General features: G+C 44.7%; 1 protein-coding gene across 1 annotated transcript in view; it reads right to left on the reverse strand.

Annotated features, from left to right (window-relative positions):
• Window positions 1-17606, reverse strand: part of GALM (galactose mutarotase) — a 51763-nt gene extending 34157 nt beyond the window's left edge. Inside the window, exons 1-3 of the mRNA XM_059188552.1 lie at window positions 17219-17606; window positions 6929-7083; window positions 2301-2507 (exon numbers count right to left, since the gene is read on the reverse strand). Of these exons, the coding sequence (XP_059044535.1) occupies window positions 2301-2507; window positions 6929-7083; window positions 17219-17408 (552 nt within the window). The 5' untranslated portion in view covers window positions 17409-17606. The remainder of the gene's footprint in view (window positions 1-2300; window positions 2508-6928; window positions 7084-17218) is intronic.
• Window positions 17607-19627: the final 2021 nt, after the last annotated feature.

Below are 19627 nucleotides of genomic sequence, written 5' to 3' on the forward strand. Positions count from 1 at the left end.
GCCCAAACAACTTACAACCTATATACCTTTTCCATTCTTTGAAAAACACAGTTCTCTGGGGCACCTGGGTGGCTCCGTGGGTTAAAGCCTCTGCCTTCAGCTCAGGTCATGATCCCGGGGTCCTGGGATCCAGCCCCGCATCGGGCTCTCTGCTCGGCGGGGGCCTGCTTCCTCCTCTCTCTCTGCCTGCCGCTCTGCCTACCTGTGATCTCTGTCTGTCAAATAACTGAATAAAAAATCTTTAAAAAAAAAAAAAGGAAAAAAACCCACACAGTTCTGTCCTCCCCCCAGGCCACCAAAACTCAGAAGTGATGAGTCAGAATTTGGCGCCAGGTAATGCAAACACACTGCTTATTAAACTAAGAAACAAATAAACAAGCAACAAGAAAATGCACAAGATGAGCTGACCACTTTAAATAATCACGTTTTGAGTTATTTCCCTGGGGAAGGCTGAAGACACATAATAATGGTTTCCTGAGTAGGGTAAGAGATATTCCGAAGCTGCAAAGGCCCCTGGGCCCCTGGGCCCCAGGCCCGGAGAGTGGCCACCCACTCTCTGGCCCCCTCCCATCCTGGCTGTGGATTCCAGCTGCACTCATTAAGACAGTATACAGAAGGGGGTTAACACTGTGGAGGGTGGTCTGTGATCTGGGAGGGTCCTCCTGCCTGGTAAATGGACAGAGCCTCAGTGAACCCGCATCCCCATTCTGTCTCCTTAACTGGAACACATCGGCAGATACTTACATATTCAATGCATAATTTCCATTTCCAAATCTATTTCTTTAGAGTATAAAATAGGATGTCCTAAGTATATAAAAATGTGGAAAACAGTGAAAACTCACCACAATCTACTACCTATGAAAAAAACACTAATATTTTGTTCTATTTCTGTCAAGTTTCTTTCCAAACTTATTATAAAAAGTAGGGTCTTTATGCACATTATTGCAGAGTCTCTTAGGGCTGGGCATATTTGTTTGGGTTTCAGGTTTTGGTTTGTTTTTGGTTTTTTTAAGGTTTTATTTATTTATTTGAGAGAGAGAGAGGGAGAGAGAGACTGCTCACGCGTGCGCGCACTACCAGGGGAACTGGCCGACAGAGAAGGAGAAGCAGGGAGCCCGATGTGGGGCTCGATCCCAGGACTCTGGGATCATGACCTGAGCTGAAGGCAGACGCGTAACGACTGAGCCACCCAGGCACCCCAGAGTTTAAGATCTTAAGGAGGACGGTGGAAGTTTCTGAGGATAAGAGATAGACAAGTTTAGAATCCTCTTTCTTATTTTTAAGGGGAGAACTTTGGAAATTACATAAGAACCAATTAATTCGTGCTATTTGGAAAGATCCTAGAAAAAAAAAGCAGCACATCGTCAGCAGACTCCTAAAAGAGTGTAAAAATGCAAGATATTACTAGTTGGCTGTGAACATCATCTTGTGGTAGGAAATCACGCCAAAGTGATTCAAGTATGGTAGACAATGATGGCTTTTCAGATGAAGAGGAAGTAATAGAGTCCACAGAGCTTAGCGACACTTTCTACTCTGCCTCATGTAACAGCCTCCTGGACGAGCTCAAGTAGTACCATTAGGAAGGAATCAGGTAGCGTAGAGGGGATTACCTGAGGGGTGGGGAGTACCTCTCCAGCACTCTTCGGGTGGGCTGCACGCTGGAGAACACAAATGTTAGCAGCATGTCTGAAGGGGCTGAGCCAAGCCCATTTTTAAAGTTCCAAGGATGGGGGCACCGGGGTGGCTCAGTGGGTTAAAGCCTCTGCCTTCGGCTCCGGTCATGATCCTAAGGTCCTGGGATCGAGCCCCACATCGGGCTGTCTGCTCAGCAGGGAGCCTGCTTCCTCCTCTCTCTCTCTGCCTGCCTCTCAGCCTACTTGTGATCTCTGTCTGTCAAATAAATAAATAAAATCTTAAAAAAAAAAATTTAAAGTTCCAAGGATGGAAAAGTGCCTTAACTGGAAATTTCGAGGGGTAAGAGTGGAATGAGGAAGCAAACAGAAGCTCCTGTTACAGAGAGATGAGAGGGAGTTCTTGAAATAGCTAGTTGCTTGTCTGGACACGTGGGAAAGGGTTAATTCTCCGGGTAATACAATGTACTCATTCTAATTTTCTCTATAACTTCCATTTGTTGAGCACCTACTGTGAGTCAGCGGCTCTGCCAGCCATTTTTCCTCATCCCCAGGGTTGACCCCCCGCCCCATTGCAAGAGTAATTCCGTCCTGGGTTGGTGTCTCTGGCCACAGCTCCTGCCACAAAGCACATGGCAGGAGGGCAGAGGCAGAGGCGAGTCCACTTACCTGGCCTGCCAGGTTGAAATAAGAATGGTTGGTCAGATTGACCGGTGTGGTCCGACTGGCCTGGGCTCGGTAGTTGATCATAAGCTCCCCACCATCCAGCGTGTACGTCACCCAGACTTTCAACTCCCCAGGGTAGCCTTCCTCACCATCTGGACTGACCCTCGAGAACTGGACGCCATTTGACAGCATCTGAGGGGTCCAGAGGACCTAGGAAAAAAAGTTTTCAAAGCTGTTAAGTCATTGCAATCTCGACCTGAAGGCCATGTTCCAATATTTAAAGCTAGCGAATTCTAGGAAGAGAAATGGTTATATGATCTTCAAGATGTTTGAATAACAGCTTGGATTTTAGTTATTCTAAAATTTTGTTGTATACAAAAAAAGTAGATTTTGAGAGAAACATTTTCCCCTTCTCTTTACCTACTCATATTTCCCATACTCTTTCTCCCAAAACTTATATGTATGTGTTGACACTATTTTCCTCTTTTCCTTTTTTAAAAGCTTTTTTCCTATCTCGGTGTCCCATTCTGAGAAATGTCATATGGCATTATCTGCTGGTGGTATTAAAAAATGACCTTAATAAATACGGCCCTCTTTCCCAGGGAAGTACTATTTACGGATATTTATAAAAAATGCTCCAAGATTCTCTATATTCCCTGGGCAGAGTTCCAAGCAAATAAGAAGGCACTTGTTCTGTTAGGAAGAGTTCTGCCCACGCACCAGGAGTCCTGATTTGGGGGCCAGGTTTGTTCCTAGCTCACTGTGTGATGTCGGGCATCAGTCCCTGCCATAAAGGGGTTGAAAAAACGATCTTGACGTCTTCTCATTCTAGAAAATATGGTTTTAGGGGTGGCAAGAAAAATAGGAAGAAAAGTTTTCTAGAATTTTTTGCTTTTGGAACTAGGAATCTTTTGATTCACATAGTGCTTTCTCTCACCTTTGGCTTAGAGGCCTTGAGAGTCCCCTACGGGGAGGGACAGCCAGGAATTATTAAGCGCCCGTGACTAGAGCCAAGACACTTTGCTAGGGACTTCATAGACACTCTCTTATCTGTCTCAGAGCTGGCTCAATGTGAGCACCATTATCTTCATTTAATGATGAGAGAGAGCTGGGCTCAGAAAGAACACACGGTTTTCCCCAGCTTCTTCAGGCTGGGAAGACAGCAGTCTGATCCTGAGCTTTTTTCCTTATTCTATGCGATCAGAAGACATCCTGTCCAGAGAGCCCCAGTCTCTTTGGGGAGCCCTGGAGTCACTAGTCAAGAGGTCTTTGCTGACAGGAGACATCCATTTGTTTGGTTCTCAACAGCCACTGACTTGGTGCTTTACGAAATGACCAACTTTGTAGGTCAAAACAGTTGAATACTGGCCATTTCAAATGGCTCCAACTAATACCATGATCCCATTTTACAGATGAGCAAACTGAGTTCTGTGGTGTTACCTTGCCCACTTCTACATCCCATATTCAGGGGGTTTGACTAGAACCTTTTCATGCTTTATCATACCTCATGCTCATTGTTTAAAACTCTTCTTTTCTTTTCTTTTTTTTTAAAGATCTATTATACTCATGGAGAAAGAGAGAGCACACACGCACGAGCAGAGAAAGAGGGAGAGGGAGAGAGTCTCAAGCAGACTCCGGGCCGAGCATGGAGCCCAATGCAGAGCTCAATCCCAGGACCCTGAGATCACGTCCTGAGCTGAAACCAAGAGTCAGATGCTTAACTGACAGAGCCACCCAGGTACCCCATGTCCATTGTTTAAAGGGGTAAAAAAAAATCTTGTTTAAAGTCATACACATCATTAGTGACAGAACTAGGATTCAAACTCTTGCCTGGTAGTCTACACCATCCACATCTTCATTTCAGTAAATGTTTTGTTTGAATCTCCTTTTTTCAACAGGAGAGTTGAGGCAAAACACTGTCATTCCGAATAGACTTGAAAGATAATAATTTCTGTGGGCCACGGGAATAGCCTTTGAGCCCAGGCTCTGCCACCTGCTCCTGGCCTGGATCCTTCTCACTGATGTTGAGCAATCCCACGTTTACAGGAAGGGGAGCCCAGCAGGAGCAAAGGTCTCTGCCTTTACCTATGGTGAACGCAGCTGGTGTCTGAAACAAACTCACTGACCTTAGTAAAAAATTAATTTTACACCCTAGTTATCTCCTAGAAATGTTGAACTTCCAAGACACTTAAAATATAAAGCCGGTTATATGCATGATTAAAAAAGGAGAAAAGAATCCCCTAAATGGAAAATTTTAGGAATAAAATATCCGCAATAAAACATTCTTCACTTGCTACCTAGTTTTTGTCCTTTAGAGAAAGAACACGTGGAACGTTTTTTGCATAAAGAAATGTTATCAGATCAGTATAATTTCGTGGAAAACACAATTCCTATTCACAGGAGAATATCCCTGAAAATATTTCCTGAAAAATTTCCACGTTTGCATCTCTAGGCCTCCTTATATACCATTTCCAATTCTGTCAGATGATTCAAAGTTCATCTTTTTAAAAAGTGCGTTGATATAAACAGAAAAAGGCATATCTACAAATGAGCTATTTATTCAGTAATTGTTGAGACGAATACAGCTGGAAATAGTTCATCTGATATGGCTCCTGTTACTGCAGGGAAAGCTTATAGTTCAGAAGCTTTCAGTATCTCCAGGGTAACATTCCAAGTTCCTTCTCCCACCCTCCCTGGGCTTCTGCACAGCCATTTTTTCCAGGACCTACTTACTAAATGAAATGCTATTCTTTCTTCGAGGGTGATTCAAATCCTACCTCCGCAGTTCCTCTCAATCTGTCCACCAGGGCTCCTACAGCACACCACTGGCATCCACAGTCGGGGGCTGGTTCCCTAGAATGACTGTTTATCCAAGGGTCTGGCTCCCTCACTATAGTAGAGGGACTCTACTGGTTCACAGAAGGGACTCGGTAGGCACAGAGCCCTGAAGGAGGTGTATATACTCACTATCTCGCTGTGTTTTTACAGGGCACGCATGTGAAGCCACACCACAGAAAACGCTACAGTGGGAGAGAGGGAAGAGGAACAGAGTTGGGCCTAACTCCCTCTGCTTGGGCTTTGCCCACGGGCCTGCCATATTCCAGAGACCCTCTGCCCTGCTACTGCCAGGACGGAGGCTACCCCTTGCCTTCATGCCTTCCGGGGATGAGGAATCCATTCACGGAGGAACAGGGAAGAGATGGGACAGTGTGGTTCTGGACCACAGATGGGAAGTTGGGCAAGAGAGTGACCAACTTCCTTCAATGGGACAGGGGGCAGTGAGAGGCAGGAAGGAAGAAGCAGTGCTCTTTAACCACCATACATATTCTAGTATTTTCTGGGGGATATAATTTAAAGGAGAGTTAGCGACCAAAATTATCTCCTTGAAATTAGACTAGTAAGAGAGTCGCTGGGGGTTAACCCTCAGACCCCCACACAGCTAGGAAGCAGGCCAGTACGCGTTTCTACTTCAGGGAGAAGCTGTTTGATCAGTTTACTGTCCTAATCTTGTTTTCCCAGAGATTCACTTGGGGAATGGGAGTTTTTTAAAACTTTTTTTGTTTTTTTTTTAAAGATTTTTTTATTTATTTGAGAGAGAGAGAGAGAGAGCATGAGAGGGGAGGGTCAGAGGGAGAAGCAGACTCCCTGCTGAGCAGGGAGCCCGATGTGGGACCTGATCCCGGGACTCAGATCATGACGTGAGCCGAAGGCGGGTGCTTAACCAGCAGAGCCACCCAGGCGCCCCGGGGAATGGGAGTTTTAACGTGGAAAGAGGCAACTGGCAGAGAATCTGAGATGATTCTGAGGCATGAGGCACTTCAGTAGAAGCTACACCTGGATGTGGCACCACACTGTGGGGGAAGGGGGCGTAGCGGCACTTTCAGGGGTGTGTATTGGACGGGGGACGCCTACACCAGCGGTTACAGTGTAGAAATGAGGGCTGGCAGGCTGGGCCGCACAACCTAGGAGTTATGTGGTCTTTTACACCCTCAGATTTCTCGTTTGATGATAACGCAGGGCTCTTGCAAGCATGAGACAGAAGACGTACAAAACCTGTGCAGTAAGTGGCAGGTATTATTTTTATTTATTTATTTACTTATTTATTTGAGAGGTATATTTTAAAAAAGATTTTATTTATATATTTGACAGAGAGATCACAAGTAGGCAGAGAGGCAGGCAGAGAGACGGGGGAAGCAGGTTCCCTGCTGGGCAGAGAGCTGGATATGGGGTTGGATCCCAGGACCCTGAGATCGTGACCTGAGCCGAAGGCAGAGGCCTAACCCACTGAGCCACCCAGGCGCCCCTTGGCAGGTATTATTTTTAAGCCACTTTTCCGTTGTGCCCAAGGTCCACTGGACTTCCTGATCCCAACACCAGGAAAAAATCATGCCCTGTTTTTCCCAAGTCAAGAGCTGTCAGCCTTACTCTAAGGGCTCCCCTGCCTCTTACAGTCTGATGAGCTACAGAAGGATGGGTCCTGGAACAGGGCCAGCACCCCTGCTCCCCCGAGCCCCTGGATCGGCCTCTTTCCTGTATCATCTCCCCACACATTTGCTATAGGGCCTAGGATGAGCCTGGCGAACATATGGTATGTGCGAAGGTGGAGACCCTGTCCGGTGCCCCTGACTTACCTTATCAAATCCTCTGACTCCTCCATGCAGACTGTTGGGTCCATTGTTAATGGGCAGCTTATACTCCTTCCCATCCAATGTGAATGTTCCTTTGGCAATTCGGTTGGCCACCCGGCCAACCACGGCTCCAAAGTAGGGCTGCTTTTGGAGGTAACCTGCAGGACATGAAATGAAAGTGTTGTTTAAAACTGGAAGCCAAAGGCGAGGCTCACAGTGCTGCCCACCAACTTCTGAGAGCAGCTGAAAGTAGCAACAACTTGGACCTACGCAGCTCCTCAGAGGAGCACAGAGAGAGATATTCTTTACACATGACACTTTCCCTTTCCAAAAGTAATGCATGTTCTTTATAAACATTGTAAAAGAACTTTATAAAGCACAAAAAAAGAAATCTTTTTTTTTTCCCAACGATTTATTTACTTGGGGAGGGGCAGAGAAGAAGAGGGAGAGAGAGTCTTAAGTAGACTCCTCGATGAGCACAGAACCCCACTTGGGGCTTGATCTCAAGACTCATAAGATCACAACCAAGCCAAAACCAAGAGTCAGATGCACAACAGACCGAGACATCCAGGCGCCCCAAGAAATTTAAATCATCCCAATCTCATAACTAGAGAGAGACCTCCTGTTAATATTCTAATGTAGAGGGTGCCTGGGTGGCTCAGTTGGTTAGGCGCCTACCTTCTATCAGGTCATTATCCCAGAGTCCCGGGATTGAGTCCCGCATTGGCCTCCCAGCTCCATGTGGAGTCTGCTTCTCCCTCTGACCTTCTCTCCTCTCTCACTCTCTCAAATAAATAAAGAAAATCTTTGAAAAAAATTAAAATAAAATTCTTATGTATATACTCCTGCCTTTTAGTACATGTGGACCTGTGCTTTTCTTCTCCTTTTTATAAAAATGGAGTCTTGAGGGGTGCATGGGTGGCTCAGTGGGTTAAAGCCTCTGCCTTCGGTTCAGGTCATGGTCCCAGGGTCCTGGGAGCGAGCCCTGCATCAGGCTCTCTGCTCAGCAGGGAGCCTGCTTCCCCCTCTCTCTCTGTCTGCCTCTCTGCCTACTTGTGATCGCTGTTAAATAAATGAATAAAATCTAAAAAAAAATGGAGTCTTGATTTAAGTGCTGCTTTGTAATTTGCTATTTTCTAGGCCAATCAACTTCCTTAACTAAAAATCATATTTTTGTGTTGTCTCAAGAAGTATTGTTTTCTCTTTTTACTTTTTTAGAATAATAAAATTATGTCATGAAACTATCCTTTAAAGAGCATTAAACAAATATAGAGAGGCAGCGTGTCAGATGAAATACAGGACACCCAGCTGAGTCTCAATTTCAGATAAATAATAAATAATTTTTAATATAAGTACATACATATTATTATTATACATGACACATACTTAACACTTAAAAACCATTTGTTAGGGTGCCAGCCTGGCTCAGTCAGAAGAGCATGCAACTCTTGACCGTGGGGTCAAAACCAAGAGTCACATGAGCAACTGACTGAGACATCCAGGTGCCCCAAGAAATTTAAATCATCCTAATCTCACCACTAGAGAGAACTACTGTTAATATGCTTATGTTATAAGCCCATGTTGGGTAGAGATTGTAGAGATTACTTAAATAGATGAATAAATAAAAACTTTTCAAAAAGTTTTAAAAACCGGGGCACCTGGGTGGCTCAGTGGGTTAAAGCCTCTGCCTTCGGCTTGGGTCATGATCCCAGGGTCCTGGGATCCAGCCCCGTATCAGGCTCTCTGTTCCACGAGGAGCCTGCCTCCTCCTCTCTCTGTGCCTGCTTCTCTGCCTACTTGTGATCTCTGTCTGTCAAATAAATAAATAAAATCTTAAAAGAAAAATTTTTGAAAACCTATCTGTTATTTATCTGAATTTCAAATTTAATCAGGTGTCCTGTATTTTTATTCACCAAATCTGGCAACCTTAACAAAGAGTAAAGCATGAAAGGGGCACCTGGGTGGCTCAGCCGGTTAGGTGTCTGACTCCTGATTTCGGTTCAGGTCATGATCTCAGGGTTGTGAGATGGAGCCCCATGTCAGCCTCCATGCTCAGTAAGGAGTCTGCTTGAGGTTCTCTCTCTCCCTTTGTCCCCCTCGACCCCCCTGCCCTCCTTCTCTCTCAAATAATTAAATAAATCTTCAAAAAAAAAAAAAAAGAGTAAAACGTGAAACTCCCCCTTTCGTGCCTTAACTCTTCCTCCCAGTGACAACCACTGCGAACAGTCTGGCATATACACTTCTAGTTTTTTTGTTTTGTTTTGTTTTGTTTAAATTAACTATAGAGAAACACATACAAATACACAAATGCAGTATTGATATAAAGAGAACTGTACAGTGCATATGACTTTGCAGGATCTCATTTATCAAATGCCTTAAGATCTGTCCATGCGGGACACCTGGGTGGCTCAGTTGGTTAAGCGGCTGCCTTCGACTCAGGTCATGATCCCAGCGTCCTGGGATCGAGTCCCACATCAGTCTCCTTGCTTGGCAGGGAGCCTACTTCTCCCTCTGCCTCTGCCCGCCACTCTGTCTGCCTGTGCTCACTCTCGCTTCTCTCTCTCTCTGACAAATAAATAAATAAAATCTTAAAAAAAAAAAAAAAATCTGTCCATGCGACTACATATCCATCTGCCATATTCCTTTTCATGGCTATGTGGCATACTGAGGAGCAAAATTGTGGGGCTTTCTAGGGATTATAAAAAGCAATGTGCTTGTGCTCTTTTACTTACAAGTCTGTGTACAGGCATGTTATATAGATCTTTCTCTTCAAGTTCCTCTACCGTATGATTACAATGGTAGAGACTAAAGTTTGGGGGTAGTTTGTTTTTTGCATGATCACCAGCATTGCCATCTACTCTGTTTTTCACTCAGATGCCCCCAGAATTCCATCCCCCTTTCCTTTGGCACTCGGTATCCATCCCGTCTATGTGGATCAGAAGAGTATGCAATTTCTCAGGGAAATACATATCAAAACCACAATGAGATACCACCTCACACCAGTGAGAATAACTAAATTTCACCAGTCAGGAAATGAGAGATGTTGGTGAGGATGTGGAGAAAGGGGGACCCACTGTTGGTGGGAACGCAAGCTGGTGCAGCCACTCTGGGAAACAGTACAGAGCTTCCTCAAAAAGCTGAAAATAGAGGGGCGCCTGGGTGGCTCAGTGGGTTAAGCCTCTACCTTCGGCTCAGGTCATGATCCCAGGGGCCTGGGATCGAGTCCCGCATGGGGCTCTCTGCTCAGCAGGGAGCCTGCTTCTCCTCATCTCTCTCTCTTTCTGTCTCTCTGCCTATTTGTGATCTCTCTCTCTCTGTCAAATAAATAAATAAAATCTTTAAAAAAAAAAAAAAAGCTGAAAATAGAGCTACCCCTTGACCCAGCAATTACACAATTGGGTATTTACCCCAAAGATGCAAATGTAGTGATCTGAAGGGGCACATGCTCCCCAATGTTTATAGCAGCAATGTTCACAATAGCCAAACTATGGAAGGAGCCCAGATGTCCATCAACAGATGAATGGATAAGAAGATGTGGTATAGATATACAATGGAATACTATGCAGCCATCAAAAAGGTGAAATCTTGCCATTTACAATGACACGGATGGAACTAGAGGGTATTATGCCAAGTGAAATAACTCAATCAGAGAAAGACAATTATCATATGATCTCGCTGATGTGTGAAATTTAAGAAACAAAACAGAAGATCATAGGAAAGAGAGGAAAAAATAAAACAAGACAAAATCAGAGAGGGAGACAAAGCTTAAGAGACTTTTAAAAAAAGATTTTATTTATTTATTTGATAGAGAGAGAGAGCACAAGCAGGGGGAGCAGCAGGCAGAGGGAGAGAGAGAAGCAGGCTCACCGAGCAGGAAGCCCAATGCAGGGCTCAATCCCAGGACCCTGGAACCACGAACTGAGCTAAAGGCAGACACTTAATGACTGAGCCACCCAGGTGCCCCAGAGACTCTTAATCATAGAAAACAAACCGAGGGTTGCTGGAGAGGAGGTGCGGTGGGGAATGGATGGGGTAACTGGGTGATGGACATTAAGGAGGGCATGTGATATAATGAGCACTGGGTGTTATAAGACTGATGAATCACTGACCTCTACCTCTGAAAATAATAATACATTATATGCTAATTAATTGATTTTAAATTTTAAAAAAGGAGTATGCAATTTAAGCATATGAATTATTTTTACCATGGTTGGAGGGGCTCTCAGGACACAGACCCTGAACCATTAGGCCAGTTATAGATCATAGGTTCCCATTCCTCAACAGGTCGGGCATAAGTGAGACATTAACCATTCTCTTCCAGGTCTCTCATGATTCACTCCCCTGCTAACCTGCAGGTCCTCAGAGTCCTGCCCACGGACCAGCCCTAAGAGCTAACACCGAGTTCTTCGTAAGGCTTGGCCACTTTCTAAGTGCTTTACATTTAACTCGTTTCATCTTCAGGATGGTTCTACGAACTAGACAGTATTACAACCCTGCTTTTACAAATGTGGAAACTGAGGACAGAAAGGTTAAGTAACTTGCCCCCGAATACAGCTAGTTATTAGAGAAACCTGGATATGAACACCGTCTGGCTCCTGCGTACTTGTTCTGAAGCATCCCATTATTTGAAAAGTACAAGGCCTTCTGGTGAATTGATCTTTCTATCAACCCTTCGCACAGGCCAGACTGACCTCTCCACCAGCTACCACCTCCCTCCCTACCCTCCTCTCTTTCCGAAGCTGCAGCTTTCAAACTCCTTATACTGGGTAACCAAAATGAGTTCCCATGGCCCAGCAAACCTCCTCTTGGTTTTGCTTCATCTGTTTTTGTTTTTGTTTTTGTTTTTTTTGAGTAGGCTTTATTTTTTTTTAATTTATTTTATTTATTTATTTATTTGTCAGAGAGAGAAAGAGAGAGCATAAGCAGGGGGAGCAGCAGAGGGAGAAGCATACTTCCCACTGAGCAAGGATCCCAATTCGGGACTCGATCCCAGGACCCTGGGATCATGAACCGAGCTGAAGGCAAACACTTAACCGACTTTATTTTTTAGAGTAGTTTTATGTCTACCGCAAAATTGAGCTGATTCCCCATATATCCCCTGTACAGATTCCCCATATATCCCCTGTCCCCACACAGGGATGGACAGCCTCTCCCATTACCAACACCCCCCATCAGAGAGACACATTTCTAACCATTGATGAAGCCACACCGGAGTATCATTATCACCCAAAGCCCCTAGTTCAACAGGAGGGCTCTTGGTGTTGTACATTCTGTGGGTTTAGACAAATGAATAATGATACCTATCCATCATTATAATATGATACAGAGTATTTTCACTGTCCTAAATATCTTCTGTGCTCAGCCTATTCATCCCTCCCATCCCTGTAGCCCCTGGGAACCACAGATCTTTGGACTGTCTCCATAAATTTGCCTTTTTCAGAATGTCATAGTTGGAATTGGATAGTATGTAGCCCTCTCAGGTAGGCTTCTTTCATTTAGTAATATGCGTTTTAGTGGCTTTTCATGGCCTGATAGCTCATTTCTTTTTAGCACTGAATAATATCCTATTGTCTGGATGGACCACAGTTTATTTGTTCATTCACCTACTAAAGGACATCTTGGTCCCTTGTTTTGGCAATTATGAATAAAGTTGCTATAAATACCTTTGTCCAGGGTTTTGTGTGGACATAAGTTTTTAACTCCTTTGAGTATCAACCAAGAAGTGTGACTGCTTGATCCTATGGTTAGAGTACATTTAATTTTGTAAGAAACAATCAAACTATCTCCCGAAGTGGCGGTGCATTCCCACTCGCACTGACTGAGATTCCTGTCGCCCCACATCCTCACCAGCATTTGGTGTTGTCAGTGTTCTGGATTTTGGCCATTCTGGTAGCCCTCATTATTATTTTAATCTGCATTTCCCTGATGAGGCATAATGTGGACCATTCATCTGCTTTTCAGGAGCTCGAAAAGATGAAGAAAAACAGAATTTTTGTTCAAAATTGTTCAGCTGTATCTACTTGTATATATATTTATATATATGTATATTTATAAGTATTATATATAATATAAACATATATGCATATATGTGTATATAAATATTATCTACTTTGATCCATTCAGCATATGTACACAGGGCCCCAACTCTCTGCCAGTTACACACTTGGCTCTGGAGACAATGACAAATCCAACAGCAGTGCTGCTCCTTCATGGGCTTGAAGAATTCCCTCAGATGGCACCACTCTCTGGCCACAGTAAACAGCCCACGGAGATAAGAAGCACTAGTCAGTCCTTAGTTTAGTGTAAGAGTTTTCAATGACTGAACCATAAGGGCAGCAGAAACCACTGTTCCCAGCTGTCTCCAAACAACTCTTTAGAACAAATGGATTTTATGCTATCTTCATATGTTACTAAGTTTTATATCAAATCAGAATTATAGAAAGTGACAGTCCTCAAATTCTAAATAGGACGTGATTAAAAAGCTTGTTTTGAAATGCAGAAAATACTGATTTCCATGCAAAAAGGGCCAAGTTTCTAGGTCAAGCCCCCGAATGATGATTTATTCAAGCCCATTGCTGATGTGGGATAAAGGGGAGAGGAAAAGTCTGTCCCTTTTCCTGGGCAAAGGACGGGCCAGAATATATTAATGGATCCTTCCATTCCTCTAACATCCCAAGGACCCCAGCTGTGCTATCCACCTCCTACAGCCCAAACTTCAGCCAGAGTGCCCTACAGTCCGAAATAAAAGTGCCTACTAATCCCAGCTCGAAGCTTCCACAACCTGAATGACTTCCCTTTGGCTTTCGGAGGAAAATAGACCTGACTTTCATTGACAAGCACTTTAACTGCCCCCAATATTTAATGTAGTTTCAAATGGCTGCTGGTTGGCTACATGGATCTTCATGCCCTTTTTTTTTCAGTGTTAACTCAGTGAAGTTAAAAGTTCAAGTGATGTGAAGGAAGATATGTGGAAGCAAGGGAAGGAAAAGAGATAAAAACTACTGATCATTCACTATAGACACTATCACAGCTGGTAGCACATTTAATCATCATTATCCACTAATTCAGGCGAGGAAGTAAGCCTGGGGAGGTTAAATAACTTGCTTAGGTTCCACAGCTTTAAGGGACAAAGCAGGGATTTAAACGGGGGAATCCTCAGGGTTCCTCTAAGGGCACCTGCAACACTAGACCGCAGCCTCTGAACTCATCCCTTTCCCTCCACGCCCCTATGAACTGTGGTTTTCTAAAAGCACAAATTCCATTTTTTCTATGTTTTTCCATAATGGCTCTCATGGCAGTAATAGCGGGGTATTTGGTAGTAACTGGGGGGAAGATAAAGGGGCAGAACAGGCAGTGATTGAGCGGGTAGGCTCTTTATTACCTGAGGCTCATAGGCAAATACTCTCATCACAGGTTTTGAAAGAAGTCATAATGACTATAGGTGGGACATGATGATGAAAAGCATTTTTAAGTATTTTAAGTACAAAAAATGGCAGAAAAATTCATTGGAGGCGTTACTGATTTTTCTAGGCTGTAACCAAAAGATCATATGATCTACCTCTTTAGAATTCTACAGAAGAAAGATCTAATTTTCCCAGGGAGAAATGGAACCATTCTGACCTCCGGTCATGGCCATGATCCAAGCAGTTTATATAAGCTATCTGGGAAACTGGAGAGAGCTCACATCTAACCCGGCAGTTAGGAAAGGACCACGTCTCATGGAATTATCCATGCTTAGCTCCTCCCTGTGGCTCAAAACATTTTGGGGACACGGTAATGTCCAGATAACCCCATATTCTGTCACATTCTGTCATATCTTGTGGCTTTAAGTGACTTCGTTTTGCTCGTACAATACATATTCAGATACTCGAAAAGAATATGCAGTGAAAATAAAGTCTCCTTCTTAACCCTGGACCCAGCTACCCAGTCTTTTTTTAAAGACAACCACTGTTAGCAATCTCTTTTTTAAGTTTTTTTTTTTTTTTAAGTAATTTCTACACCCAAAGAGGGGCTCAAACTCATAGCCCCAAGATCAAGGGCCAAACTCTCCACCAACTGAGCCGGCCAGGTGCCCCCTTTTGGCAGTTTCTTAACATGGGTTTCAATACACAAGAATTGATCAAAATAGCAGCAGAGCACCATTTCACACTATTCTAACCAAGACGAGTATGCTTCCTGTTATGACATATATGAAGTCTTCTTTTATCTCTAGCAATACTGAAAGAATCTACCAAAAAAAACCTGAAAGACAGGGCTGTAAAAAGGGAACAAAGGGTCATCTGCAACAACCACGAAGATGGCTGCACACATCAGAAAGCACTAATTGATATTCGGAGGGCTTTTTTCCAGCTTCTCCTCTTCTGAAAATAGTGTGCTTTCCTTTTAAAATCAATAATTCGATTACCTAAATCATAGCATAGGAATGAGGATGTCTATCTCAATCCAGCACCCAGAATATTTTAGATGCTCTGATTCAACCTTTTTGGGAAGGCTGTGACGTATCCTAGTAAGAAAAATGCTATTTAAGGATCTCAAGACAGGTTACTAATGTGGCGGGCAATACAGCACAAGCTAGATCACTATAATCCGAGGGGATCTGTTTTTTTTTTCTCCCTTTTCGGAACATGTATGTAGGGATAATACTTTCTCTAGTTTGGTTGCTACAGGAGTCCTAGACTCAGAGATGACTCCTCTGTATGGATGCCCTCAAAAACACTTCCACGCCCATGAAAACAGTGCTGCTTCCCAGGCATCATGTCAAGACACAAGGTTCATAAGAATTCCACGGATGCTTTGTCTTTTAAGATCCGCATGACTCTTGTATCAGAACTAAAACAGGTAAGGAGTGAGGGTAGGTGAACGTGTGTGTGTGTGTGTGTGTGTGTGTGTGTGTGTGTGTAGAGGTACAAAGGGAGGGCCGCTATCTCCTGCAGAGATGGAAGAAATGATTAAAGCAGATACTGACCATTTAGCATCTCCCAAGTTTTGCCAGCTCTGAAATTCTAGGCCCTCTGTCAAATTTTCGACTCCACTGGGCAATTTTGCATCAGCCAAGCAATCTCTTTGTGATTCTGTGTCAGCCTAGAAAATAGCTATGCTACTAACAGAGAGGTGACTCAGCAAAATGATTCTAAAGACTCCTCTTTTGTCACTTGTCAACCCTCCTGCCTTCTGACTCTGAAAGCAGAAGATCTGAACCCCCATCAGAGAAAAACCAAGACCCAGAGTTTTCTGTTAACTTCTAACCAAGAGCCATGTTACATATCTAAAGAACCAAGCAGACAGAAAGACACACCTAAAGGAAAACCTCAAACCTCCTCTCTAGTTTTTGTGCACGCCCCTTCCACTGAGCAAAGGGCATTTATCGTCAAGCAGTTTCTCTTTGCCAGCTTTATTTCAGAACGTATCTCCTGTCTAGCTATACGGTAGTGACAAGAGATAGTACTGTGTCCATTTTCCTTTGCTGAGATCAAACCGTAGCTATGAACATTCATGAATCCGATTATTTGACTAATGTCTATCTCTCCAGCTAAAGAGCAAGCTCGATGATGGTGAGGACCTTGTCTGTCTCACTGAGTGAGATAAATGAATGAACCTTTTTGAAATGCATGGATTCCTACATGTTCCTAACTGCCTACGGGTTCCACTGAAAGTTCATCCTAGTCGGGAGACCTCATTGCTAGACAATGAGTCCATCTTCCACTTTCCACTCAGTACCTGGTTAGTGAGCAGCCCCAGAGCGCTGGGCCCTAGTTACCCCAGGCCAAGTCTGTTAAACTGTGGACACCCACAGAGCCATGCTGGTGCATTTCTGAGATGACCAGGCCTCAGAGAGGATCTGATGAAGGAGAAAGGAAGTGGAAGAAGGCGATCTTGGATTGTCCTTCTACATCAGAACACCAGGGAAGAACTGGGAGCCTCTTCCCCAGCTTTTCCCTTTCTTGCCCCCAACAGACCCGACACTTCAAAGACGGCTCCTGGGTTGCTGGGGTTTCGTCTTATCCTCAACTATTCTAAATTAATTAGAGCAAAGCCTAAATGGATAACCAGAGGCCAAGTCCTGTAGCAGTTCCCATTCATTAGTCTTTTTCCGGGCACGGGATGGAAGCACAGAGTTGGCTGACTGCTAGCACTCCGGACGGCGACAAGCTCGGGAACTTCCTCCGGGTCCCGGCCGCCTGCAGCCCGATCGATCGATCGATCCGGGATTGGGGGAGGTGTGGGGGAGGAGCTAGTACGGGAGGGCTCGGGGTCTGGGACCGCCCGGGCAGCCCAGGTCAGAGTTCAACCCACCTTCCAACTCTGCAAAGCCGAGCACCACATCTGACGCCCTGCCCTGCCTGTCTTTGACCTCCAGGGCCGTAATGGTGCAGCCCCAGGAGATGATGTCCACTTTCAGCAGGTCTGACTGCAGCTGGAACTTCTCCACTGTCCCTGCCCCTGAGGGCAGGTCTCCAAACACGGCTCTAGTCACCGAAGCCATGGGGGAAAGTCGGGGGCGTGCAGCGGCTCCCAGTCCTCGGAACTCGAGCCTCCAGAGCTGGAGTGGGACTTTACTGGAGAAGAGGCGGGACCCGGCTCAGACTCCTCCCCTTCCTTGCCTAGATTTAGAGAGTGACCTCTCCTGCAAAAAATATCCTCTGGCGACTTTCTAAATCTTTCCTTTGCCTGAGGGTGACAGGAAGGCAAAACTTCCAGACTGGCTTTTCCTTTGCTAACTCTGGCCGCAGTGCATGTCGGGAGTGGTAGTCTTTGGGAGGTGAACTTGCATTTTGGGGCGTGTAGTCTCTCTCAACCCAAATCCTGAAATCTGTAGGATTCTACCCTTCCCCGCCTCTCTGGTGGTGGTGGTGGGGGCGGGGGGGTCTCAAACAGGCAGTGAGCTAATTCTCATTAATGTTGGTGGCAGAATTTCAGAGAAAATTCTGGAAAATGCAGAGAGTAGAATTAGAGACAAGCGAATGTTGCCGGGGAAGGGGGCAATTCAGGTTTTAAATTAACACTGATGCAGAGAAGAAAGGGCACAGGTAATTCAGAGAAGGGGCAAATCAGCACAGGCAGCTCTGAACACTGACTGCAGATTTCTTCTGTTTGTCCATGCAGTGAAGCTCTCCACATGTTTATGCTGCAACCTCTGCCCATAGGCTTTCCTGGCGGTAGGCTTGGAGTACCAGTCTGGACAAGGTCAAGTGTAGATGAACTAGGGCTTAGTTACACGGAGGTGGTAAGAGACAGCCTCTGGCTTTCTTTTCCTCAGGGGTCTGGGGAGGGCCTTGAGGATCTACCCCTTCTGGTTCCTGAAGTCCAAAATTCCTTTAAGAAGAGATTAAGGGAGGGGTGCCTGGATGGCCCCCTGGGTTAAGATCATGATTTGGGTCATGGGATCAAGCCCTAGGATCCTCACTCAACAGAGGAGTCTGCTTGCTTGAAGATTCTCTCCCTTTGCCCCTCCTCCAACTCATGTGCTCCTTGGATCTCTCGCTCTCAAATAAATAAATCTTTTTTAAAAAGGGGGGGGATTAAGGGAATATTTAGTAAGGTCTCCCTAAATGTTAACTACTATAATTTTATCATCTTTTTCGTACAAGCAGAAAAAGGCTTTAAGTATGTACTGATGGGAGAGGAGAAGACAAGCAGATCATTAAATAATTGTCATGCTTTAGAGTGCCTCAGAATTATAGGAGACACTCTTTTTCAAGAATGAGTATTTCCAGGCTCATCCCTGGAATTTCTGATTCAATGAGTCAAGGGCAAGACTCAGGAATCTGTCCTTTTCACAGGGTTTCCTACGTTATTCTAATGCAGATTACCTGGGATCAGACTTTGAGAAAGGCCGTTCATCAGTTTGAGGACTAATCTCAGGTTCCCCGCAAACCCCTCCCCACAATAGGCTCTGATGCCATAAAACTAAGATAGGCTTCTAAAGGCCTTTAATGAGATTGTCAAATACAATACAGAAGCTTGTGTATTTCTTTACTGAATGTGTCAACTCCAGACAGTCCTGGGCCTAGGAAGGGGAAGGAGGCTGGAAGCCGGAAGACAGGTTTTATTTGACTGCCTTCATACCTATCTTTGCGTGACACTGCTTTCGGTTTGGTTCCTAGGTACTGTGGAGGGGATTCAACTAGACTCTGGTAAGCACCAAAATGCATCTATGATCAGGAAATGAGAATTGGAATCGTGTTCCTGGAATCAGATGCTGATACACATAACCGTGTCTCAGCCCTTTCTGTCTGTAGTTTGAAGGATTATTTCACATTCTTGCCACAAGCCTCCCTTCTCATTCATGAAACAGGGGGGATTGTGATAGCAAAGGAAAAAGAGAACTTGCAACTGGGCCTTGGTGAAGTGTAACACATAATAACAAAAAGACCCAAACAAGTGAAATTACAGTCTGCACCGCACTCACACAATCACCAACAGCACTCCAGCGTGCCGCTTCCTCAAAAATTCTATCAACTCTGCAGTCCTTGTCAGCCCACTTAACATTTGTGGCTGATTCATACACAAGCCCTTTCGGCAATGCTGTGTTAGCACGGATGTCTCACAATCTCTTCTGTGGGCAGGAAGACTGCTTTTTCTTTTCTCAGCCTCCAGATCTCAATGTTCTGCCAAGCTCATGTTGTTACAGAAAGAGAGAAAGGCACTGGAATGGCCAAAGCCAAGTGTCACTAGGGGAGGTATTGTAGCCAGGCTTGGTGG

The sequence above is a fragment of the Mustela lutreola genome, chromosome 9 (assembly GCF_030435805.1).
Source record: "Mustela lutreola isolate mMusLut2 chromosome 9, mMusLut2.pri, whole genome shotgun sequence".
Taxonomy (NCBI): domain Eukaryota; kingdom Metazoa; phylum Chordata; class Mammalia; order Carnivora; family Mustelidae; genus Mustela; species Mustela lutreola.